The sequence below is a fragment of the Pezoporus flaviventris genome, unplaced genomic scaffold (assembly GCF_033815535.1).
Source record: "Pezoporus flaviventris isolate CSIRO_AGI_PZ_B2104156 unplaced genomic scaffold, CSIRO_AGI_Pfla_v1 ptg000052l, whole genome shotgun sequence".
Taxonomy (NCBI): Eukaryota; Metazoa; Chordata; class Aves; order Psittaciformes; family Psittacidae; genus Pezoporus; species Pezoporus flaviventris.
The window spans coordinates 564292-589950 of record NW_026892600.1 but is presented as its reverse complement, the minus strand read 5'-3'; the positions used below and the strand labels follow the sequence as shown (position 1 = coordinate 589950).

At 44.7% G+C, this 25659-nt stretch overlaps 1 protein-coding gene and 1 long non-coding RNA gene across 4 annotated transcripts in view; one reads left to right on the top strand and one right to left on the bottom strand.

Moving 5' to 3' along the window:
• TMEM161B (transmembrane protein 161B) overlaps positions 1-14033 on the bottom strand; it is a 39464-nt gene extending 25431 nt beyond the window's left edge. For all 3 annotated transcript variants that reach the window (XM_061468819.1, XM_061468821.1, XM_061468822.1), the window contains exons 1-2: positions 13920-14033; positions 3829-3932 (exon numbers count right to left, since the gene is read on the bottom strand). In XM_061468819.1, the coding sequence (XP_061324803.1) occupies positions 3829-3932; positions 13920-13922 (107 nt within the window). In that variant the 5' untranslated portion in view covers positions 13923-14033. The remainder of the gene's footprint in view (positions 1-3828; positions 3933-13919) is intronic.
• A 1322-nt stretch (positions 14034-15355) lies between these two features.
• Positions 15356-24010, top strand: LOC133277175 (uncharacterized). The gene is made up of 3 exons (XR_009746102.1): positions 15356-16443; positions 22204-22360; positions 23449-24010. It is a non-coding gene; the product is annotated as an uncharacterized LOC133277175 (long non-coding RNA).
• Positions 24011-25659: the final 1649 nt, after the last annotated feature.

Here is a 25659-nt window from a genome sequence, read left to right as displayed (position 1 = left end):
AGCTAATAAACTCTACACACCTTTCATCTAAAATCTCAAACCCAAGAGATCTGAACAAATATTTCCAAAAACATAGACCTAAAAAAGAAAAATAGTTCATATCTGCTTCAGCTTATATACGTTTAAAACTTAGATCCCACAACTGATTACTCTCTCACTGTGACATATCCAGGTTAGTCTGAATAGCAACAGCAGCACAGATATGCCCCAGTTAGTTTGAATGAAGGTCATTAATGACTGCAAAAGAAAACATCCATTTTCGCCTGTCTTCCTGAAGTGGCCTGAAAACAGAACAACTGAAGTAGCTGAGCAACTTAAAAGCAGCATTTTGGTACAGAAGGCTTTATTAGTTAAAAATACAAAGGTTAAATTAGCTAAAATTGCAAAGATAATTAGTTAAAAATGCAAAGTTAAAAAAGCAGATACTTAGGCTGCCAATTCATTTACTTCAACAAACATGAATATTCAAATTCCACTCAAGCTCTGAAATGGCATTGATGGAAAAGGTTTGTATTTCTTTACAAATTTAAGTAAGCTGTTTTTCAACAGTAAATTATAGGTTTTCATTCTGTAAATGAATAATCTTATGTCCATCTAGTCTAACAATTCTTTTAAATTTTGAAATGTCTATGTTTCATTTTAACAGGCTTTGAATGTACATATACAGGCATCTTGGAAACAACTGATAACTAGAAGAGCTTCTGGCTTGTTTGGTAACATTTTTATCCTTGCTCCCATTCAGCAGTGGCTATCTATAGACATTTCAGACTATAATGCTTACAAAAGCCTCCCAAGCCTTTGGAAAAAAAATGCTTAAATGAAGTAACTTAAAAACCAGTTTGGGGAACCAAAGAATTACTTGAAAGTATACTAACAAAGGAAAGGAGGAGCAGGTGGTAACTTTTCCTGGAAAAGCTGGACTGCTTAAGAGTGTTTCTGCTTATACCTGCACAGTTACGTGTGCACAAAACACCTAGCACCCTACCCACACAAGTCTGTCAAAGAAAATACCACTGGCAAAAAAAGACAGCATTAAGGAAAATGGGTTAGACATAAAAGTTTGTCAGCTAAACTGAGAAAAGAACTGCTTTTCTTTCTGCCATTACAATTCAGACTCCTGTTGCAGTGAAGCTTCTTACTTGTTTTTATTCCTGGAAAGCAGAATTATTTCTGGCTTTTTACAGAATTCTTGCATTCAGGAGATTATTCACAATGACTGAAATTACAATGCACTAAAACAGTTACCAGACAAACAGAATACTGAAGAACACAATGACATTTTCAAGGCTACTAACACGAATGTCAATCATAAGACTCCTATTGACTTCAGTAGGAGCAAAAATCCGTAAGAACAAGCGCAGAAATCCTGTTTTATGTATTTATCAATCTGCAGGTGCGCAAAGATAAAAGAAGAAAATGATGATGAAAAGTATTTTTTTAGAAGAAACAGAAGAGTGGAAGTGGCAAATGCTCCATCCCTGGCCAGTGTTCAAGGCCAGGTTGGACACTGCCTTGGGACATGGTCTAGGTGTCCCTGCCCATGGCAGGGGGGGTTGGAACTGGATGATCTTAAGGTCCTTTTCCACTCAAATCATTTTAGGATTCCATGATTTAAAAAGCAAACCTCTCCCTATCTTAGGAGCACAGCAAGCCTTAGAACAAGGTGTCATGGTTTAGGCCCAGCTGGTAACTCAGAATCATGCAGCCGCTCACTCACGTCCTCCCTTCTTCCTCTCCCTGCTCCAAGAGGGATAGGGAAGAGAATCAGAAGAATGTAACTCCCACGGGTTGAGATAAGAACAGTCCAGTAACTAAAGTATAACACAAACCACTACTTCTACCACCAATAATAATACGGGAAATTACAAGGGAAGAGAATACAATTGCTCATCACCAACTGACAAATACCCAGCCCGATCCAAACTGCAATCTGGGCCTGCTCAGTAACTCTCCCCAGTTTATACACTGGGCATGATGTCCTGTGGTATGGAATACTCCTTTGGTACTTTGGCTCAGGTGTCCTGCCTCTGCTCCCTCCGAGTTTCCCTCCCGGTTTACCCTCCTTCGTGGCAGAGACTCAGAAAGTCCTTGATCGGAGTAAGCATTACATAGCAACAACTAAAAACACTGGTGTTACCAGTGTTGTTCCCAGGCTGAAAGTCAAAAACACAGCACTGCACCAGCTACTAAGAAGGAGAAAAATAACTGCTACTGCTGAACCCAGGACACAAGGAAAGCGAAAACTTCACAAGAACAAAGAACACGGGCATAATATTGAGCAATTCTTTTAAGAGAACAATTGAATACTTAAATTTTGAGATAAAAGTTTAAATAAATCTTTAAAGTAAGACATAAAAAGTAGAAAATTGCATTTGAAGAATTGCTGATAAAACCACTATAGTAGTAACACATCTCAAAAATAAGTGGCATGCTGTCTCATATTCATTAATGTAATATTCTCTTGAGGGTACGAAAAAGGTGATCAATACCCTGCAGATATGGTCAACAATAAAACTTCACACAACAGTTAAAGTTTTATTCCTGTTTATATTATTCACTTGACAATTAATGTTTTGCATTATATCTAACCAGAGGTACTTAACATGCATCTAAACAACATCTATGTCATTTTTCATTAGCAACTCTTTGGGTGATGAAGTGGGGAAAACAAAAAAGAAAAAAAAAGTTGGTAATGCCAAGATGGAGACAAAAAAAGTAAATGGAAAATTATAAAAGACTGGTTAAGACTCCTATGAAGAAAATTATTATTCAAGGATACTTCCTCAGAAATCCAGGAATAGAGATTTGATATTCACAGAATTTTAACAATTACAAAAGACAGCACACTACCTTTTAATCAAAGGGTTTTTTTTCTTCCAGAACAAAAAAAGCAGCATCTCCAATTCTTTTAATATCGAAGATATTGATATATATCTTCAAAACAGCTGCTGGTTTTTGTTATTATGCATATAGACAAACAGGGAATGCTTCCCGTGTAACTCATTATGTCTGTTTGATCTATTGTTATGAGGAAGTAATGTACGGAATTTTATACTAATCCCATGAAATTGTAAAAGAATAGAATTTTTAATAAATCATAGAATCATAGAACGGTTTGGGTTGGAAGGGACCTTAAACCTCACCCAGTTGCAATCCCCTGCCATGGGCAGGGACACTTTCCACTAAATCAGGTTGCTCCAAGCCCTGTCCAGGGATGGGATCCAGAATGCCCGGTCCATGGCTGGGGTAGCCACAGCTTCTCTGGGCAACCTGTGCCATGGCCTCACCACCCTCACAGGGAAAAACTTTGTCCTAAAATCTAATCTCAATCTACCCTCTGTATGTAAAACAGTCCAGATTAGTGTAGTAGCTGGCTAGTTTCTAATCAATACCTAAGCACTCTTTATATGCATGGCTAATCAGCAGGACTATCAAGAACACCGAGGCAATGCAGTGAAAAAAATCCTTCTATTCTTCAGTGTCTTGTACTCAGCTCAGCTTTTTAATATTAACATATGTAGCTTGTACCTTTAGTAACAGAAGAGTTGGGCAACAATTAACTTAATGACTAAAACAATTAATAGCAGCAAACAAGTTTGCTCTTTTACATCAACAGTGTCTTTATACCTTGAGCCTGCAAGTCAGGTGTCATAATGGTATGGTAGTAAATTAAAGATTAATTTTTTTATTTCTTTTTTTACAAGAAAAAAGAATATCAGATTATTTTTCAAGAAACCCACCTAAATCGGTATGTTTTACTGTTACTACTTGAATGCATAACTGCATTACCATATTCACACACCATATAGCAACTGTTTCTTATCTTACCTGCCACTACAGAGAAGCCAACGAGCAAGAGAATAATGAGGTATGATCTTCTGTATGACACTAGCCATTACCATGGTAAGCACCAATTGTACACCTATCACACCCTGTAGAGGAATAAGTTAATAACAAGTCAGTATTTCTTTTAGAGAAGTGCTGAAGTATCTTAGAAAAAGAATAACTATAAACACCTTGCATGGTAGGAATAACATTTTTTGTAACATCTATGTAAAGAAATTTCAGCCTTTGATTAATGCAGAGCATTTGCTCCTCACTGAACTCCAGGCACAGGTATGGAAGCGAAGGGAGGGCACAGACCAATCACAATCAGCACAGCTTCATTTTAGCATCCCAGCTCACAGTCAGGATCTGGCACTTGAGCTGAAAACATCACAAGCAATAGTAAAAAGGAAAAATATCAGAGAGGTAGAAGGAAATGTAGAAAAACATGCAATTGAAAACACACCAAGAATCACACACAGTGGACCACCTCTCCCCATGAGCTCTTCAATCACCTGTGTTAGGAAACTGCCATCAAAGCACACAAAAGATCTGGATTGCTTGTGACCTGCTGTGTTCTCTCTTCAGAAGATACAGGGATAGTTAAAATAACCTACAGGACTAGTACCTGGAAACCTGAGTATTCCTCCCACTGTCTGAGAAAGGCCTTATCTTTTCCTTATTTGTGATAAAGGCTGTCTACAGCAGACACCTACAACATCACCCACATTGCTCTGTCCTCTAGTCTTTACCCATAAGCTCTCAGATGGTTCATTATTCATCCCATGGCAGACTTCCATGCAACCCCATCGCTCTCTCACTTAAGAGCAAGTCCAACCTCACTGTCCCAGCCAGTTGTTCTAAAGGGCCCTCATTCATCCATAGCAACACTCCACTTGCATGAGCTATCCCACCAAGTTTTTGTTATCTCAATTAAATCATAGCTCTGCAATTTCACACAGCCCATTTTTTCCCCATGCCACATGCAGGCAGGTCAGAGATGCACCCACACGTGCCAGTTCCCCAGAAGTAGTATGTTGACGTGGGAGTCACAGACAACGCAGAGATGATCAATATGATCAAGCGACTGCCATTTATTTCAAAGCCTTAACTCCTTATATATTATTTCTTACATGCACTTACAGTGATTTGGCATATTATGATTGGATACATGTCTTGAAGACCCTTAGTGACTAACATATAATTGGTTAAGCACAGGTGTGGGAACTTGACCTCGAAAGCTTGCCAACAGTCCACAGTTCTCATTAACTCAGTGAATTCCAGCTTCTTCTTATCTTGCTTGCTTAAGCTTCCTCGGGCCTCTCATGGCCTTGCTGTATCTTTCAGGATTATTCAGAGTTTATGTACCAATTATCCATTCTCCTGTGAGAATACTGCCTCCACAGTAGTATAAGAGCTTCTCCCTCACAATGTTGGCCTCATGATAGGTATAGATTAGACATTAGGAAGTAGTTCTTCCCTGTGAGGGTGGTGAGGCCCTTGCACAGATTACTCAGAGAAGCTGTGGCTGCCTCATCCCTGGCAGTGTTCAAGGCCAGGACAGACGCAGCTTTTGCCCTATTTAATCAAGTGGAAGGCGTCCCTTCCTAGCAGTCCTTGCATCTCAGAGAGGGTCTTATAGTCATACAACGCAATTCCCTATTGTCAACACCTGCTATGCAACCAGGTATTAACCTGCGGATCCACCACTCTCTGTCAGCCCTCCTCCTTAGCAGCAATATCATCTTTGGTCTTATATGCTGCACTTAGGAAAAGTTCTTATCTTTTCTCCCTTCAATGCTTTCTTTCATTTAAATAAATCAGAAATTTTATCAATACTGCTCTTATAAAATTATAGCAGATGAAATCTTACAGGTAATGTCGAGCACCCTCCTTAATATAACATGACTGAGGGAGATTAGAACAACATAAATTACCTTTCAGTATCCATGAGCATATGTTATCATGCATCTCATAACAAAATGTCAAGTATCAGTTAGAAATACTTTTTAATATAATATAGATTTAGTATAATTTGAAATAACACCTTTGGAGTTGGCTTTTTTTTTTTTTGACATATCATTAAGTTTCTTCAGTATTCAAGCCTCTCCGCATCCTCCCTCCTTGAAATTTCTACTGCTCTTCTACATTGGTCCCATCAGTTTTTTGACATACCTTAAAAGTAAGACTTCACTTTTGCTGATGCTCCGTGTCACCAAGACCAGGGATCAAGATCAGGATTGAAAGCTCTCTGTATTATTTTAAACACTCTACCTTCATTAGGGATTCTTTCCATCCTGGAGTCCTGTGCATAAAATTACTCAAACCAATCTCCTATCTAAGGGGAAGTGAACTTAAAATCAAAGGAAGTGTTATTAAAACAAGTTACCTGCATAATATATTTAAATGGCTGAACTGCTCAGGAAGTTTATATGGTTTGCAAAATGAATCATGCATTTTAAAATCAACTGTTTATGCTGACCACCTCATGATAAGCCTAACCACAGCCACCCAAAACCACTGTCTCACTGGCCTGCCGACTAAGCCATGATCGTCAGAATTCACTCTGTCAGCATAAATTTACATTAGTATTTCTCTAAAATAACATTTTTATTAGGAAGACTAACTAACCAGGTGCTAGTATGTCTCTTCAATTACTCCTAGGATTTCCTATTTGTAAGAGAAAGAAAATGCCTTTCCAACTCAAGGTAACAGGAAGGAAAGTGATGCAAATTAAGGCAGCTAGGTTTTATACAGGGCAGCAGGTCCACCAGTGAGCTAAAATACTTACAATTCAAAAGAATACTTAAAAATGCACCTACAGAAAGCCATTCCTTTACTCAAGTGAAGCCTTAAGCTGTAAGTGAACCCATCAGGATCATTTCATCTTAAGCCACTGAATCACAGAATCATAAAATAGTTAGGGTTGGAAAGGACCTTAAGATCATCTAGTTCCAATCCCCCTGCCATGGACAGGGACACCTCACACTAAACCATCTCACCCAAGGCTCTCTGTCCAACCTGGCCTTGAACACCGCCAGCAGTGGAGCATTCACAGCTTCCCTGAACAACCCATTCCAGTGCATCACCACCCTTAAAGAATTCCTTCCTTATATCCAATCTAAACTTCCCCTATTCAAGTTTTAACCTGTTACCGCTTGTCCTATCACTACAGTCCCTAAATGAAGATTCCCTCCCCAGTATCCTTATAGCCCAACTTCAGGTACTGGAAGGCTGCTGTGAGGTCTCCACGCAGCCTTCTCTTCTCCAGGCTGAACAGACCCAACTTTCTCAGCCTGTCTTCATAGAGGAGGTGCTCCAGTCCCCTGATCAACATCATGGCTCTCCTTTGGACTTGTTCCAACAGTTCCATGTCATTTTTATGTTGAGGACACCAGAACTGCACACAATGCTCCAAGTGAGGTCACTTGAGAGCAGAGTAGAAGGGCAGGATCACCTCCTTCGACCTGCTGGTCATGCTCCTTTTGATGCAGCCCAGGATACGGTTGGCTTCCTGGGCTGCGAGCTCACATTGCCAGATCATGTTCATTTTCTCATTGACCAGCACCCCCAAGTCCCCCTCTGCAGGGCTGCTCTTAATCTCTTCTCTGCCCAACCTGCAGCTGTGCCTGGGATTGCTCCAACCCAGGTGTAGGACCTTGCACTTGGCACAGTTAAACTTCATCAGGCTGGCATCAGCCCACCTCACAAGCGTGTCAAGGTCCCTCTGGATGGCATTCCTTCCCTCCACTGTATCAACTGAACCACACAGCTTGGTGTCATTGGCAAACTTGCTGAGGGCGCACTCAATCCCTCTGTCCATGTCACCGACAAAGATGTTGAACAAGACCGGTCCCAACACCGATCCCTGAGGGACACCACTCGTTACTTTTTTCCAACTGGACATTGAGCCATTGACCACAACTCTTTGTGTGCAGCCATCCAGCCAGTTCTTTATCCACTGAGTGGTCCACCTATCAAATTGATGTCTCTCCAATTTAGAGACAAGGATGTCATGCGGGACAGTGTTGAACGCACTGCACAAGTAGATGACATCAACTGCTCTACCCCTATCTATCCATTCTGTAGCCACATCATAGAAGGCCACCAAATTGGTCAGGCAGGATTTCCCCCTAGTGAAGCCATGCTGGCTGTCACCAAGCACCTTGTTGTTTTTCATGTGCCTTAGCATGCCTTCCAGGAGAATCTGCTCCAAGATTTTGCCAGGCACAGAGGTAACACTGACTGGCCTATAGTTCCTTGGGTCATCCATTTTCCCCTTCTTGAAAATGGGGGTTATACTTCCCTTTTTCAGTTGTCAGAAATTTCACCTGACTGCTATGATTTTTCAAATATGATGGACAGTGGCTAAGCAACTTCATTTACCAGCTCCTTCTGGACCCACAGATGGATTTCATCAGGTCCCATGGACTTGTGCACATTCAGATTTTTAAGATGGTCTCGAACCAGCTCCTCTCCTCCAGTGGGCCCAAGGTCTTCATTCTCACAGTCCCTGCATCTGCCTTCCAAGACTTGGGCGGTGCGGTCAGAGCATTTGCCAGTGAAGACTGAGGCAAAGAAGTCATTCAGAACCTCAGCCTTCTCCAAATCCTGTGTAGCTAGTTCTCCCGAGAGCCTCCTGAGGCGGCCTACATTCCCCCTAGTCTGTTTTTTTATTTGCTATGTACCTGTAGAATACCTTCCTGTTATCCTTAATATCCCTAGCCAAGTTTAATTCTAACTGGGCCTTAGCTTTCCTAACCTGGTCCATAGCTTTCCAGACAACATCCCTCTTCCCATGCCACCTGTCCTTGCTTCCACTTATTATAAGCCTCTTTTTTCATTTGAATTTTCCTCAGCAGCTCCTTATCCATCCAAGGAGGTCTCCTGGCCCTCCTGCTGCACTTCTTTCTAGTTGGGATACAACACTCCTGAGCTTGTAGCAGGTGATCCTTGAATAGCAACCAAGAGTCTTTGGCCCCCTGCCCTCTAGGGCTATATCCCATGGAACCTTCCTAAGCAGGTTCCTGAAGAGGCCAAAGTCTGCTCTCTTGAAGTCCAGGGCAGTGAGCTTGCTGCTTGCTCTTCTCACTGTCCTGAGGATGTCAAATTTGAGCATCTCATGATCTGCACCCTCCCTACCCTCTTTTATTTGGAATTCACTATATTCACCCCTATAAAGGTTACTGATGGTTTCCTTAAAAATAGAAATACTTGCAAAAATATTTCAGTTTACCACTGGAAACAACCTAGCAATTCTGAAGCCATTTAAAAATAATGATTCAAAAAACATTATCTTTAATCTTAATTTTAAAACTGACTTTTGTGGTGGAAATATCCTTCTGGTATTTCTCTACACTCTAAGCAATTAAAAAATGGATGTACTCACTCCTTGATGATGACATTTTTCTCTTGACTCCTGAAGGTTAGCAATCAACCATGAGCAATACGTTAACTGCATAAATATGTCACTTGAAATTAAAAAATTCTACTGCATTACTCTTCTTGCAATCAGCCAAGAACACATAGCAGGGGAATACGGTAAGTGCTATGCCCACTCAAAATAACACACTTTGTGCAAAGCACATTTTGCCAACTCTATTCTTTCTCTATTGCGTGGTTATACACTGCTTATGTGTTTACTAATAAACTCTGGAAAAATCTACCACATCCCGAACGATCTCTATTACAACACCAGGACACATCTTTGTTCTTCCACACACACAAAGCCATAGGGTTCATTCCAACTGAGGCTCTGTCTTGATCAAGTCTCCCACATACTTTAAAGTCTTCCCCCTGCCACTAATGGTTTAAACCCAAAACCATGAATGAAGCTTTAGGTATTGGTTCCCACCAATGTCTTACAGCCTCTACTTGAATTACTCTAATTTAGAAGACACAGACTTTACAATTTAGCCAGAAATCCACAACTTAAAAAATCTAGCCCTGCTAAACAGAGCATGAGATGTGCTTGAGGAAGAAGATGGATACAGGAAAAGTCCACAATCACATGGGGGTTTTGAGGGCCTCTGGTGAGCAACCCATCACCCAGTGAGATCTATGCTGAAGTAATTGACCACACACTCATTGACAGAGTTGACTCAAAAGTAACAGAAGCATTGTTCACCTCTTAGAGGTGAGGAATTGCTGCACAGATTAAATAGTGCCTGCAATTGCAGAACAGTTTGCATAAACAACATTATTTGGATCTGTTCTACAACATCTTTGGCACTCTGATTCTACATACATCCATGTCTCCAGCTTCGCAGCTTGGAATTTGAAACCCAAATTCAAGGCACTGGGGAGAGAAGTCAATATCTCACTACTCAGAGACCTTTCTGTCAATCTGTATAATGCCAAGAAGTACATGGCCCAAAGAAAACACAACTACATGAGACAGTTTCGCTGCAAAACAGAGGCTGGCAAGCAACCTCACTGTCAAAGATGAGACTGAAATAGTACAACCACTAAGGGATGCCCAATAAACTGCAGTATGGCTGCGCCTCTGTGTCAGAGAAAGGTCTTTGGTTGAGGTTGGTCAAGCCTTGAGCACTGTGCTCAGTTCCAGGTCTTTCAATATGGACTCTAACTTTTGCTTGTGCAATAAAGCACATGTTTTGCAAGAAAGCTTTTAATAAAACGTAGCAGAGAATGACTAAGTGGTCTAGAAGAGAGGCGGTAACAGCTACATTAAAGGCAAGATTGACAGATTTCTTAAAATCATGGAAAAAAAGATGACAGGCCCAACAGGCAACAGTATAAGGTTCAGTAAGCTTATACCTAGACTCTGGTTTTCACCGTCTATACCTTTTACCACATAACTGGAGTTACAGTTGCTGATAATTAGAACAAAAAGTAAGAGTAAGCAGTTGCGATAAAGTTGCAATACTCTTACCTACAAGTCAAGTGTAGTTATAATACACCAGCAGCTATCTCAGAATAGTAATCAAAGAAAGTAACAGATTTTAAAAGTACTTCTCCCTAAAGTACATTTTTCATTTTATCATTAATTGATTTACAGAACATGCAAAGCAAAGACAGCCAAGGTTAACAGCTTTATGCCAAGATACCACTCCAGTCTCCTCATTTTGACCTTGCCCAAGGTTAGTCTCCCACATCTGTAGTAGCAAGGCAGGTTTTTCCCTTTTTCCCTTATCTCATACCTAGATACTAGAAATAACTCAAGCACCCAGCTTAACACAGGACTTTTAAATTACTCATTCTCTAACATTAACCACCTCCTCCATTGCAAGACAAAGGCCTTGAGCTGAAGACAACTGCTGTATGCACCAGGACTGCAGCAGCAATATAACTGCATGCCTGAAAAAGCAGCTGGTAGAATCCAATTTACAACTTCACCTTCAGCAGCACAATGCCAGCTACTTACTTTCTGAAGTGGCAAGTCTTGTAAAAACAAGATTTTTACACAAGTGCGCTGAAGTACTCTACAGATGTTAATTCACGGCATATCAATCTCTTCCAGTGGTAGCATGCAAATATACTAACAAAGTTGTGAATTTTCAAGAAGAAATGGAAAAGCTTTTAAATAAGTACCGACCTGTAAGGTCTCCAGGAGACTGTAACAAATACTTTTATCTTCTGCAGTTCCAAAAGTGCAATGGCATTTGTGAAACCTAGAAGCTACACTGATACAACCTGTTTGAAATGCATTTAATAAATGACATATTACTGCTCATGCTATTAAATGAGTCTATTCCATATGCAAAATTTTTTCCGTATGTGTATGTCCATTAAGCTGTATTTGCAAAAGCAAAAAATGAAGACGACTTTCACAAAATAGCTATAGTCAGAATTATACCTTGTGTAGTTAGCAATCAGAGGCAGTTCAAATCTTATAATCTGTAAAAATCAAACATTCTTAAAGATTAGGTTGGGAAAGAAATCAATGCCAAGAGACACCTTCAAAATTCAGATTTTTCTTTTTTTATGATCAAGTCTTGCCTGATTTTTTTTCCTGCACCTACCACTGTTTACAACACAGCAGAGATGAACAGAAGACATATAAAGCAGCTCAAAGAACATCAAGGAATTTGGGACTACCACCAAACTGCTCACCTCCGCGGGTCTTCCCTCCATTCTCTCTTGACCAGCACCTCTCCACATGCTCAAAGGAGAGCCATAAACTGCTAGATGGAAGCAGTCACCAGCAACATGACACCCTCTGAAACAAGGTGTGTTGTTTAAACCAAAACTACATTCCAGCCAGCCAACTGCAGTTTACCTGACAGTCTTGCTTCTTTTTTCACCAAGGTTCTTAGCACAAAGACTATAGAACTAGTGATCATTAGGAAAATCAAATTATTGCTTTAGAAACTCTATGACTGGATCAAGAGCATTTATAAGATCACAGAATTAGCATTATTACTGAAGAAGCCAATACAGAATGTTTGCTGTGCAAAACACCAGTACACATTCAACATATTATTAAATTACAAGTAAAATTAGTTCAGAGCTACACAGACTCTGAGTCCTGTTGGTTCCAACTTGGCAGAGTGCTACCACTGAATTATTCTGGTGACTCGATTTACAGCCCTCTCAGTGCAAAAGAACCTGTTGAATATTTCATACTCCTTTTGCTTTGGAACTGGAGAATACAGATTCCAAGCAGCATAAAAGTAGCAGACTATCATCTTTTCACTTTGCTTATGTCATAGAATCACACAAAAAGATTATTTGTCCATGCTGCCAGCAGCTAGCGAAAAAAATAGACCTGATTTTCCAATTCAATCAGGCAACAGAAGGAAGCACTCAGTTTATTTAAATGAGGAACTACACTAAGAGAAATAGCTGTATTCGCTTCCAGATATCCCAGAGTAGCTCCACATAGCTAGGTGACAGTACTCATACACTCCTACAAATGACAGGAATCTCTCAAGACTTTGATTAAATACTCTAATCCCTACAGAAAAAAGATAAAAAAAAAAAAATAAAAGAACAGAGGAAAAGCCATCATGAGAAAAGTAACTCTGCAGCTCTTTTCAGATGTCAAAACATACACTATTAAAATAACCTTACTAGAATCAGAAGAGCTTAAAGTCAGACTTTACCCAAAGTATAACTCTGAAGTTTACTCCCTAAGCAAGACTTCCATCATTCGAACAAACATTATGTCGCCATAGTTTAAACAGCACACTGCCATTCACATCCACATGGAAAATAAATATATGTATTAACACCACATACAAAATAAGTTTTTATATCTGCACTCAAGTATCCCTATGGATCTCCATATACCTTGTATCTGTAAAGTATGTTAAGAGAGCCAAGCAACTTCGGAGTTTTAAATGGCAATGAAGACGTAAATATAAAATTCAGCTATCTTTATAGGGAAAGAAGTCTGTTTGTTCAGCCTGGAGAAGAGAAGGGTCCAGGGAGACCTTAGAGCAGCTCCCAGTGCCTAAAGGGGCTACAAGAAACTTGGAGAGGGGCTTTGGACAAGGGCCTGTAGGGACAGGACAAAGGGGAATGGCTTTAACCTGACAGAGGGGAGACTGAGATGAGCTCTTAGGCAGAAGTTCTTCCCTGTGAGGGTGCTGAGTCCCAGGCACAGGTTGCCCAGAGAAGCTGTGGCTGCCCCATCCTTGGCAGTGCCCAAGGCCAGGCTGGACGGGGCTTGGAGCAACCTGGTCTAGTGGAAGGTGTCCCTGCACGAGGGAGGCCACTGGAAATGTATGAGCTTTGGGGTACCTTCCAACCCAAGCCATCCAATGATGGTATGATTCTGTATCGTTAGCAGGAATAACCCTGGCCAAATTTCACTCTTCTGCTACTACGGGTCCATTTACTCTGTGTTACACCTAAGAAACTGAGCCCTGTCAGTGCTAAAACACCTGTCGAGACACGTAACCCGAGGCAGGGTTCTTCCCAAGCCAAGTAACCCATGTGTTATCACCGCACATGCCACTAACCCGAGAATGAACCAGGTGTAGTGAACACCAGAGCAGATGAGCGCTAATAACGGAGCTCCCCGGTACCACCCGTCCACCCCCCGATCCCCAGAGCCACATCATGGAGTCCAAGCAGACAGGAGCACCCGCGACGGGCTCACCCCGTTCCCGGCCCCGCGGGCTCACCATGGCGCCCGAGCCGCCGCCGCCGCCCGGGCCGGCGCCGTTCGCAGCACATACACTCGCCGCCGGCTCCCGCCCGTCGCCGAGGTCACGCCAGGACCCCACAGCACGTAGGCCCCCCTCAGCTGTTTAACCAACTGCCTGCGCGGAAAAGGACGAGCTACTCTGGGGGCGGGGCAGACACCGCCACACCTACCCTTCTGCCCCCGATGTAGAGAGGATAATCGGAGAAAAATTCCGCCGCCGGAGCGGACGGTCCGTTGTAAGGGTATATACACCAGCCCCATCAGGCACTATGTGTGCAGCTCGCCTCAGCCGGGGCGCAGGCACGACCCCGGCCACGTGACGCGAAGCGGTCGCGTCGAGCGCTAAACGCCTTGCTGGAGGCCGCAGGGTGGCGGAGTTAGCGTGCACTAGGAGATGAGCGGGAGCGGAACGGGAACAGAAGCGGGAGCGGGAGACAGGACAGGGCAACTCAGCGGCAGGACGGCAGGCAGAACGGTGGCTCCCCTGCACATGCGCCCTGCTCGCGTTCCCCCCGTCCGGCCTGCCGTCGAGGAGACGCATGCGGAGGGACGGGGGAGGGGTAAGACCGGAAGTGGTTTAGGGTGTGCAGGTTCTCGCGCAGTCTGGGGTTGTGGGTGTGTGGTGGTTGATGGCGTGGCTGTTACCGGTCAGCCCCGAGGGTGCATCGCGGCCCTCCCAGCGAGCCTGGGGAGAAGGGGGCCAGCCGCCTCCTCATGGGCCTGCCCGATGTGCCGCCGAGGTGGGGAAGGGAGCGGAGCCCTTAACACCTGAGGGAAATGTGCGGAGTGTCTGCGCCTGCGGCTCCTCAAGGCAAAAGAATGTTCGCCGTTTAGTCTCTGGTCCGCTTACAATCTGAGAGGGCTGGGCTTGTTCAGCCTGGGGAAGAAAAGGCTCCTTAAGGGGAGACCTTAGAGCAGCTCCAGTGCCTAAAGGGGCTACAAGAAACTTGGAGAGGGGCTTTGGACAAGGGCCTGTAGGAACAGGACAAAGGGGAATGGCTTTAACCTGACAGAGGGGAGATTGAGGTGAGCTCTTAGGCAGAAGTTCTTCCCTGTGAGGGTGCTGAGTCCCAGGCACAGGTTGCCCAGAGAAGCTGTGGCTGCCCCATCCCTGGCAGTGTTCAAGGCCAGGTTGGATGGGGCTTGGAGCAACCTGGTCTAGTGGAAAGTGTCCCTACCTGTGGCAGGGGGTTGGAACTGGAAGAGCTTAAGGTCTCTTCCAACACAAACTAGTCTGGGATTCTATAAAAGAACAAGAGCTGTGCTTCCCACCACATGCTGGGTTTTCAGTTGTCTAGTAGAAGCCAAAATATAAAACACACTAGTGACTGAATCACATACAGGCATGCATTTAAAGAACTTCCGTCTGTACCGTTGTTACTCTGTGAAGGATAAACGAGCGGCATGAAGAAATGAGTTTTCTTGTCAGTTTTCCTACCGTTGTGGAAGTTCTGCCTTTCATTGGACGTATGAGAAAATTTAAAGAGCATCTTCAGCAGCTCAGGATTTTTTCCACATAGTGAAGCAGACTCAGCTTCGAAGACTTCCAAAAGCTGATCAGAAATTTAACACCAGGTTTATCACTTACAGTATATCCATAAATCCTGCAGTTCACATTTGGATGGCCTGAATGCCTCCAGAGTCTCTCTGGCTAATTACCAAAGAGATTTAACTGCCTCTGACAGTCATTCAGAGGGTCTGAATCAAATCATGAATCATCTGCCCTTATTCACGCACTGGAACTGGGGTGCAGTTCTTGCCCCCTAAAAATTTTACCATATTTTTCCTGGTCCTGTCAAGGGTCCGAATCCCATTTTGGGAATACTTTTCTTTTTTGTAAGGTGAAAGCTGTTAAGAAAACCTTCACTTAAAGCCTAATGTGAAAGGATATTGAAGAAAAATGCTGACAAAACCATCAAAATCTAATCCAGTGAGAGCTCATTAGTTTCTTTTTTTTGGAAAAAAACATGTCAGAATGGAACGTTTTCATTTAGATGAATACCTAAATCTTCTGAGTACAATAAAGGTATTTCCCAGCATTTTAAAATAAGAATATAGGCACTTAGCATATAAGGTGGGAGGGGTTTACTCAGAGGTTCTTTTGACTTAGGTGTGTGGGTGCTGCACTCATTTAAGCCAGTTCTGTGAGTAGTGGGACTGTTTAAGTCTGGTCGTGTGTGCATTGGTATTTCATGATTGATAGATGAGAAATGCAAGTTCCTGTTTTAAGAGTGTGTCTGTTTGGGCCACATACGATAGTTCTGTCCTACAGACAGTGTAATTGTAATTGAGATTAACTTTACAAACATGTTTGATTCAGGGCTCCAAACAGAATGAGAAATCACCAGCAGACAGATTGCCACATCCACAAGAGTTTACAGTGCAGTACCACTGATGACTTACTTCCACAAGAAACCAAGGCAAAAAGGAGACGCTTGCATTTGTGTTCGTTTCACTTGGAATGCCATGCCATGAGACAGGAATTTAGGACTACAGGGGCTGTGGGTTCGTCTTTGTGTGTACCTTGGTTTGGCCTGAGTTTTCTAGATATTAATCCCCACTCCCAACCTATCATATTACAAAATTATGAACAAATTATTTTAACTCTGTACATCTGTGTTTATATTGTTTCCCACTGCTATGCCATGCACACACACATGTATGTGTCTCTGTGTATAGAGTACTCATGTTAACTGGAGCACAGGCTCTTCCAAACAGGAACACAGCAGACTATTCAAACTGGGGGCTCCAAAGTTGCCACTTAAAGTGCTCCTTGTTTTATTGACTGTTTGTCGTTCTGAAGCGGTTACTGTTAGGTTCAACTGAGCTAACTTGAAATGTATTTTCTGATAGCAAGCACACATGTCCTTTTTCTCCTAAAATGTCAAGCTGCTGAGCAGCAGCTGCCATGTTGGTGAATGGCATGGTGGAGCTTGACAGGCCTGTGGTGTATTGTGACTTCACCTGACCACTACATGTGAGAACTTAGAAATAAATATGTGTAACAGTAGTATTTCTTTTTAAAAAGCACCGAATGGTTTTGATGATTTCACAGTATCACAGTATCACAGTATGTTAGAGATTGGAAGGGACCTCGAAAGATCATCTAGTCCAATCCCCCTGCCGGAGCAGGAACACCTAGATAATGTTACACAGGAATGCGTCCAGGCGGGTTTTGAATGTCTCCAGGGAAGGAGACTCCACAACCTCCCTGGGCAGCCTGTTCCAGTGTTCCGTCACCCTCACTGAGAAGAAGTTTCTTCTCAAGTTTAAGTGGAACCTCTTGTGTTCCAGTTTGTACCCATTACCCCTTGTCCTATCATTGTTTGCCACTGAGTAGAGCCTGGCTCCGTCCTCGTGACACTCCCCCTTTATATATTTATAGACACTGATAAGGTCACCCCTCAGTCTCCTCTTCTCCAAACTATAGAGACCCAGCTCCCTCAGTCTTTCCTCATAAGGGAGATGTTCCACTCCCTTAATCATCTTTGTTGCCCTGCGCTGGACTCTCTCCAGCAGCTCCCTGTCCTTCTTGAACTGAGGGGCCCAGAACTGGACACAATACTCCAGATGGGGTCTCACCAGGGCAGAGTAGAGGGGAAGGAGGACCTCTCTCGACCTACTAACCACCGCCCTTCTAATACACCCCAGGATGCCATTGGCCTTCTTAGCCACAAGGGCACAGTGTTGGCTCATGGTCATCCTGTTGTTCACTAGGACCCCCAGGTCCCTCTCCCCTACACTGCTCTCTAACAGGTCATTCCCCAACCTATACTGGAACCTGGGGTTGTTCCTGCCCAGATGCAGGACTCTACACTTTCCCTTGTTATATTTCATCAAGTTACTCCCTGCCCAACTCTCCAGCCTATCCAGGTCTCGCTGGATGGCAGCACAGCCTTCTGGCGTATCAGCCACTCCTCCCAGCTTAGTGTCATCAGCAAACTTGCTGATAGTACACTCAATTCCCTCATCTAAATCATTGATGAATATATTAAATAATACCGGTCCCAGTACTGACCCTTGAGGCACTCCACTAGTTACAGGCCTCCAACTAGACTCAGCCCCATAGACTACAACTCTCTGGCTTCTCTCCTTCAGCCAGTTCGCAGTCCACCTCACTACCTGATCATCCAGTCCACACTTCCTCATTTTAGCCGCGAGGATGCTGTGGGAGACTGTGTCAAATGCTTTGCTGAGGTCAAGGTAGACCACATCCACCGCTCTGCCATCATCCATCCACCGTGTTATTTCCTCATAAAAGGCTAAGAGATTGGTCAAACATGATTTCCCCCTGGTGAAGCCATGTTGACTGCCCCTCATAACCTTCTTATCCTTGATATGCCTTAAGATGGTATCAAGGATAAGGTGTTCCATCACTTTCCCAGGGATGGAGGTGAGGCTGACCGGTCTGTAGTTACCCGGGTCCTCCTTCTTGCCCTTTTTGAAGACTGGAGTGACATTTGCTTTCCTCCAGTCCTCAGGCACCTCTCCCGTTTCCCAAGACTTGGTAAAGATGATGGAGAGTGGTCTAGCAATGACTTCCGCCAGTTCCCTCAGCACCCGCGGGTGCATCCCATCTGGACCCATGGATTTATGGATGTCCAGATTGCTCAACTGGTCTCTAACCCATTCCTCATCGACTAAGGCAAACCGCTCCGTCGACCTGACTTCATCTAAGGTCTCAGGGGTACAGGGCTCTTCAGGACTGCCCGCAGCAGAGTAGACAGAGACAAAGAAGGCATTCAGTAACTCTGCCATCTCTTTATCTTCTGTCACCAGGGCACCCATCCCGTTCATCAGTGGGCCTACATTGCCTCTGGTGTTAGTTTTGTCTGCCATGTATTTAAAAAAGCTCTTTTTGCTGTCCTTGACCCTTCTTGCCAGGTTTAATTCTAAGGATGCCTTAGTCCTCCTAGCTGCCTTCCTACATCCTCTAGCAGCAGCCTTATATTCCTCCCAAGTGGCCAGCCCCTCCTTCCATGACCTGTAAACTCCTCTTCCACTTGAGCATACCCAGCAATTCCCTGTTTAGCCACGCAGGTCTCTTGGCCCTCTTCCTTGACTTCCTACGTGTCGGGATGCTCCGATCTTGAGCACGGAAAAAGCAGTCCTTGAATGTCAACCAACTATCTTGGGCCCCTTTACCTTCAAGCAGCCCTGCCCATGGGATTTCCCCTAGCAATTGCTTGAAAAGGCCAAAGTTTGCCCTGCTAAAGTCCAGGGTTGCAATTCTACTTGGTATTCTACTAGTCCTGCCACACAAGATCCTGAACTCCACCATCTCGTGGTCGCTGCAACCAAGGCAGCCCTCAACCCTTACTGCTTCGACCAGATCCTCCTTGTTAGTGAGGATGAGATCCAGCAGCGCTCCTCTCCTGGTCGGCTCATCCACCATTTGCAGGAGGAAGTTATCATCCATACACTGGAGGAACCTCCTGGACTGTGGCTGGGTTGCCGAGTGGTCCTTCCAGCAAACATCAGGGAAGTTAAAATCCCCCACGACGACCACGGCCTGTGACTGTGAGGCCGCTCTCAGCTGCCTGTAGAAGGTCTCGTCAACTTCCTCACCCTGATCCGGTGGTCTGTAACAGACACCTACAACAGTATCCCCCCTGCCAGCCTGCCCCTTAATTCTCACCCACAGACTCTCAACTCGCTCATCATCTGTCCCTGGACAGAACTCTGTGCACTGTAGTTCCTCCCGCACATAAAGAGCAACCCCACCACCCCGCCTGGCTGGCCTGTCTTTCCTGAAAAGGACATAGCCTTCCATGACTATATTCCAGTCATGTGAGCTGTCCCACCACGTCTCTGTAATTGCCACCAGATCATAATCTCCTGACTTAACACAGGTTTCCAACTCCTCCTGCTTATTTCCCATGCTGCGCGCATTGGTGTACAGACATTTCAGGGAGCGAGCTGAGCACACCGATTTCACCCTAGGATTGTAGGAGGCCTCCCAGTCTTCATTAATTCTGGAGCGCTGCCCCACTGGGGCAAGCCCAGCTACAAGCCCATCCCCCTTCGAATCTAGTTTAAAGCTCTCCAAATGAGCCCTGCTAATTCGTGCCCCAGCATCCTTTTCCCTCTGTGAGACAAACCTTTCTCACTTGTCATTGTCCAGACTGGTGCCCTATAAAACCAGCCGTTATCAAAGAATCCAAAGCCCTGCCTGTAGCACCAGTCTCGAAGCCAATTGTTCATGAACTGAATCTTCCCATTCCTTCCCACATCAGTGGAAGATGGAAGGAGAGAGGAGAAGATCACTTGAGCCCCAGACTCTTTCACCATCCGCCCCAAGGCCCTGTAGTCTTTCTTCATCCCCCTCAGACTGCGGGAAGCAGCTTCCTCCCCACCTGTCTGGAAGACCAGCAGCGGGTAATAGTCTGTCGGGTGCACCAGGTTGGGGAGCGCCCTGGTGATATCCCTGATCCGGGCTCCAGGCAGACTACACACTTCCCTATGATGAGGGTCTACTCTGCATATCGGGCCCTCTGTTCCTCTCAGAAGGGAATCCCCTACTACAATGACCCTTCTTTCTTTCTTAACAGAGGCAGTCTTGAGGTGCAAAGTTGACTCCCTTTTCCTATGTGGCCTTGTGGGCTGGCCTTGCCCCACCTTCTCACCTACCTCTCCTTCAAGATCCAGGGCCTCGAACCTATTACGGAGGGACACCTGGGGAAGCAGGGCAGGAAGGGGGGAGGGTTTCCCACGACGTCGAACTGGAACTCGCTTCCAACCCTCGTCGTCTTTTTGGTCCCCTACCTCTGCGCAACAGCTACAGGGCAGGGGCTGCCTCGGGCCATCCCCCTCTGTGTGAGAAGGCAGGGGGTCCTTCCCCTTTTGGGGGGTATCTCCCTGGAACCGTTTCGACTGGCCCGCCAGGGAGTTACTCCACCAGTCGATTTCCCTTTCACACTCCCTGATGGTCCTCAGTGTCTCAACCTCCTCCTTAAGTCTTGCCACCAGGCTAAGCAGATCTTCTACCTGCTCACACCTCACGCAGGTGGAATGCTGTCCTCCCTCCCCCGGCAGCAGCAGGCTCTGGCACTCCCTGCACCCAGAGACCTGAACAGCCACGGTCTGGGACGGGGTCTCTGTCTGAGTTGCTGTAGTCACCTTACTGCAAGCTCTCTTTCTGGAGGCAACCATATTGGTGCGCAGTCTGGGACACCAGCAACACGACCTGCTTGTTCCTCCCTGTGCCCGGTGGGCAGCGACCGGTCGCTGCCCTCTCAAAGGCTTTTTCAAGGCAAGCAGCAGGGGAGTGGTCGCCGTCACCGTGGAAACGCCCCCCGCCACGTCAGCCTCTCTCTCGCAAGGGCTGCTGGGGCTTCGGGGATCGGGAGATGTCGGGAATCGCGATGTCTCTGCGCTATCCCCTCTGATTTTCCTAATCTCCGTTGACCCTCGCGTCGCTGAAGCGTGCCGGCTGTGGCTCTAGCTAGGCTAGCTCCGATCAGCTGACTGAATGCTAGCAGCGAGTTTAGGCCGCTTTTAAATCTCCCGCCGTCACCGTGGAAACGCCCCCCGCCACGTCAGCCTCTCTCTCGCAAAGAGAGTCCTTGTACTGAACATCAAAGTTTCATCTCTGTTGTTTTAACATACACTAAAGCATTTGAAAAACTCATAACAGCAATGAGAGTATAATTATATCAGCTAGGGGCCAGTAAATGCTCCCAGTTCCCCAGAGCAGCATTTGTGTGTAAAAAATCTTACTATGACTGAGCAGACTACAAATTGGCAAAGTGTTCCAATGTGGAATGCAAAGAAAGGTGAAGTTCTTTGTATTAGAGCTAGCAGCAAATGATGGACAGCAGCCTTGTGCTGGTTTTGGCTGGTTAGAGTTAATTTTCTCCACAGTGGCTGGTGTGGGGCTCTGGTTTGGGTTTGTGCTGGAAACAGTGCTGATCACACAGGGATGCTTTCGTTACTGCTGATCAGTGCTCACACAGAGCCAAGGCCTTTTCTGCTCCTCACCCTATCCCACAAGCAAGCAGGCTGGGGTGCACAGGGAGTTGGGGCCACCACCAGGACAGCTGACCCCAACTGAGCGCAGGGGTATCCCAGACCATAGGAGATCATGCTCAGATATAAGAGATGGGGGAAGAAGAAGGAAAGGGATGTTCAGAGTGATGGTGTTTGTCTTTGCAAGTCACTATTGCATGTGATGGAGCCCTGCTGTGCTGGGGATGACTGAACTACATGACCATGGGAAGTGGTGAATGGATTCATTGAGTTTGCTCAGTTTTACTCTTCAGTTCTATGCCCCATCCCATGGGAAGGGAGTGAGTGAGCAGCTGCGTGGGACTCAGTTGCTGGCTGGGGTTAAATCACGACAGCACTCAAATCTGCAGTGCCAGAAGGGAGAAGTGCTTGTGCCAGTTGACAGGAACTGGACCACTGGATGTCTGGCAGGTCAGAAAAAGAACTTTAAAATCCATCCCCTGCCTCACAGGGAAGAGTGTAATGAGCAAAGTAACTGGTGTGTTACTTTGGTGGAGCAAGTTAACAACCTGACAGGAGCATTCTTCAAACACTCAGTGGAAGTGCCACAGGTCTCTACTCTCTATCTCAGTTCCTTGGGCATCAAGAAATGTGTTCCAAGCACTTGCCAGTAATATTGCAAGCCTTTGGTTGATTCTGTTTGTAAAAAAAAATAAATGAAAACCTGACACCCCAAGAATATTATTCTACTTTACTTGTATGAATCATATTAAAAGCAGTGTTTGTGAGGGTCAGGACTATATCTACCTGTTGATATACTGAGCCCATGTTTCTGCGTTCCTCACAAGAACAGTGATCCCCTGTGAAGGCTGGTTGAGAGAGCTGGGCTTGTTCAGCCTGGAGGAGAGAAGGCTTCGGGAGACCTTAGAGGAGCTCCAGTGCCTAAAGGGGCTACAAGAAACCTGAAGAGGGGCTTTGGACAAGGGTCCGTAGGGGCAGGACAAGGGCAAATGGCTTTAGCGTGACAGAGGGGAGATTGAGGTGAGCTCTTAGGCAGAAGTTCTTTCCTGTGAGGGTGGTGAAGCCTTGGCACAGGTTGCCCAGAGAAGCTGTGGCTGCCCCATCCCTGGCAATGTTCAAGGCCAGGTTGAATGGGGCTTGGAGCACCTTGGTCTAGTGGAAGGTGTCCCTGCCCATGGCAGGGAGTTGGAACTGGATGAGCTTTGGGGTGCCTTCCAACCCAAACCAGTCTGGGATTGTATGATTCCATGACTTGTAGATCTCTAAGTCATGAAAGTGGCCCCAAGGGAGATGTCTGGGTGGCGGGAATCAGACAGTGACATGTCCTGGTTCCATGCTGTCAAAGGGGACACGGGTCAAGAGACAATTTTTCCCTCATCCCAATCCCTGTGGTAGGAGAGGAGATGGAGGTCAGTGACAAGTTTTATACTCCCCCGTGCTGCCTGGGGAGAAGGCATGGGCTGGCTCAGTCAGCTATGTACAGAGGGCTGCACGCACAGAAATCCAGGCAGACCTTTGTTTTTATTTGTTGTCTCCAGCTACTGTTCCACCAACACCCAAGCTCATCACCTGCATGATCCTCTCATCAGAAAAATACCCCAGAAGTCAGCATCAGGAAATCCATCACACAGTGAGACCTGGAGAAGTTAGCTGTTGGTGTATTGCAGAGCACTGCTGCCGTCTAGTGAGTCAGAGTTAATAAAATAAGGTGGTAAACCAACATGTGACTTACAAAGAGCTTCCCCCACTAATGGGAGTTACCCAGGGTCCCAGAGATGCTCCTTATGTGTTGTTTATGCCCAGTAGTAAAGTCTTGCATTGCCTCAGTAGTGCTAGCTGAAATGGTGCTCTGTGATAATAGAATAAAAGCTGTTGAGGAGTTTTGTTGCCTGTACTTACATATCTCTGGGTTGTATTCTTTAATCTCTCTCCCCTCTCTCTCCCATACCAGTGTTATTTATAGGAGCAATTCTTCACTCAGCTGAAAATAAAGGAAACCTTGAAAACACCTCAAGACAGGCTGATTATGAATAAATAGGGATGTTAGCATAGCAGGCAAAAAAACTCCCCAGTGTAAATCCACTTATTTCAGCCACACCAAGGCTGGGTCTGGGTCAAAAAAAAAGAGTCTAAAATAAATGCAGTGGAGAAGTAAGGCTCAAATTAAAGTGTGGAACGGAGCAACACATCTGTTGAATGCTTTTGTCTGTGTCCTCGTGTTCCTTATTGTGATGGCAGGCTGAGGTAAACGTAAAGAGCCCTAATGCTGAAACAGTCAGTGTTTTGGGGGTTCACTAGGAATGCATGTTTCTGGATGCCAGGGCCTGTGAGTTTTGAGGCATGTTTGAAAAAAGGCAAATATTTTCAGTTATTCCCTTTTAGTTCCATGAAATTAAAAGGAAATAACACAATTTAAAAAAATCTAAAAATATTTAAAAAAAAACAAAAACAAACTTCTGCCAGAAAAGCCTCTGAAGACTTTGCACTTACACTCCAGTGAATACTGCTGAGTTGAATCTTTGAAAAGCAAGGCACTTAGGCAATGCAAAAATGGATTTATCAAAATGAGTTTATGCACAAATACTAGTCTTCCGGCAGAAGGACTCCTACCCTTCCCTTCCCTTCCTTTCCTGTCCCGTCTTTTCCCTTCCCTTCTCCATTCTCTATTCCAGGTAATTAGAGGAGCAGACCTTTACGTAAGTTGGGAGAGATGAGCCCAGCATGCCTGTGGCCTGAGAGCACTTGCAAAAGAACATGTGTTTTCTCACTTCTAGCCCAAAGACTATGACCATCTATACCAAATGAGAAACAAGTTAAGTCTGAGACTTCAAATTCATCAAACTGCTGGTGGCAAAAGCCTCCCAAGAAAAATAATTTTTGCTTCCTGACGGGTATGCTTCTACATCCTCTGTCAGTGTAAGGCTGATGGAAAAGAATATGTTAGTAACAATTCTCTAACCAAAAACTGTACATGGCAGCTTAGCAGTGAAAGATTCTGATAGGGTTTTTTCTGCAGAAAGACTTTGCTGATTATGAGGGAGGAAAGAAGAGCTAAAACAATGCTTAAGTAGCTCCTTGGCTTTCAAAATTCTTCTCTATTCACTGCAACCATTTGAAGCTCTTCCCTCGTTAATGTTCCATAAATATTTCAAGCATTTTGGGTTGTTTGGTTATCGAGGGGGAAAAAGAAAAAAAAAAAAAAAGGGAAATTAAAAAAAAATACATTCTCTACAAAAATGCTTGAACTCAGCCAGGCTACTGAACAAGGAAGCATCCATTAGTTCAGAAGTGCTGAAAGTAGAAGCATCAGTTATAGAGAAGTGCAGACAGCCCAAAAGACAAAGTATTTTAGTCATGAAGGTAAACTAATGTAATTGTGAATACAGTTGCATTTATACATGCTTGATACAATCTACTAACATAAGTCCTGGAGGATTGTAAGGAACATGAGGAATGTGAACTCCAACACCAGCAACCCTCTAGTAGCAGGCAGACTTCTGTCAATAATAAATTAGGAGGAAATTAGATGACACTATCTCTTCCCTCTTCAGATCTCTGTTCACATCACACAGCGTCCTGGGTTCAGCAGTAGCAGTAGTTTTTTTCTCCTTCTTAGTAGCTGGTGCAGTGCTGTGGTTTTGACTTTCAGCCTGGGAACGACGCTGATAACACCGATGGTTTTAGTTGTTGCTAGGTAATGTTTACTCTGACCAAAGACTTTTTAAGTCTCATGGCTAGAAACATATGTT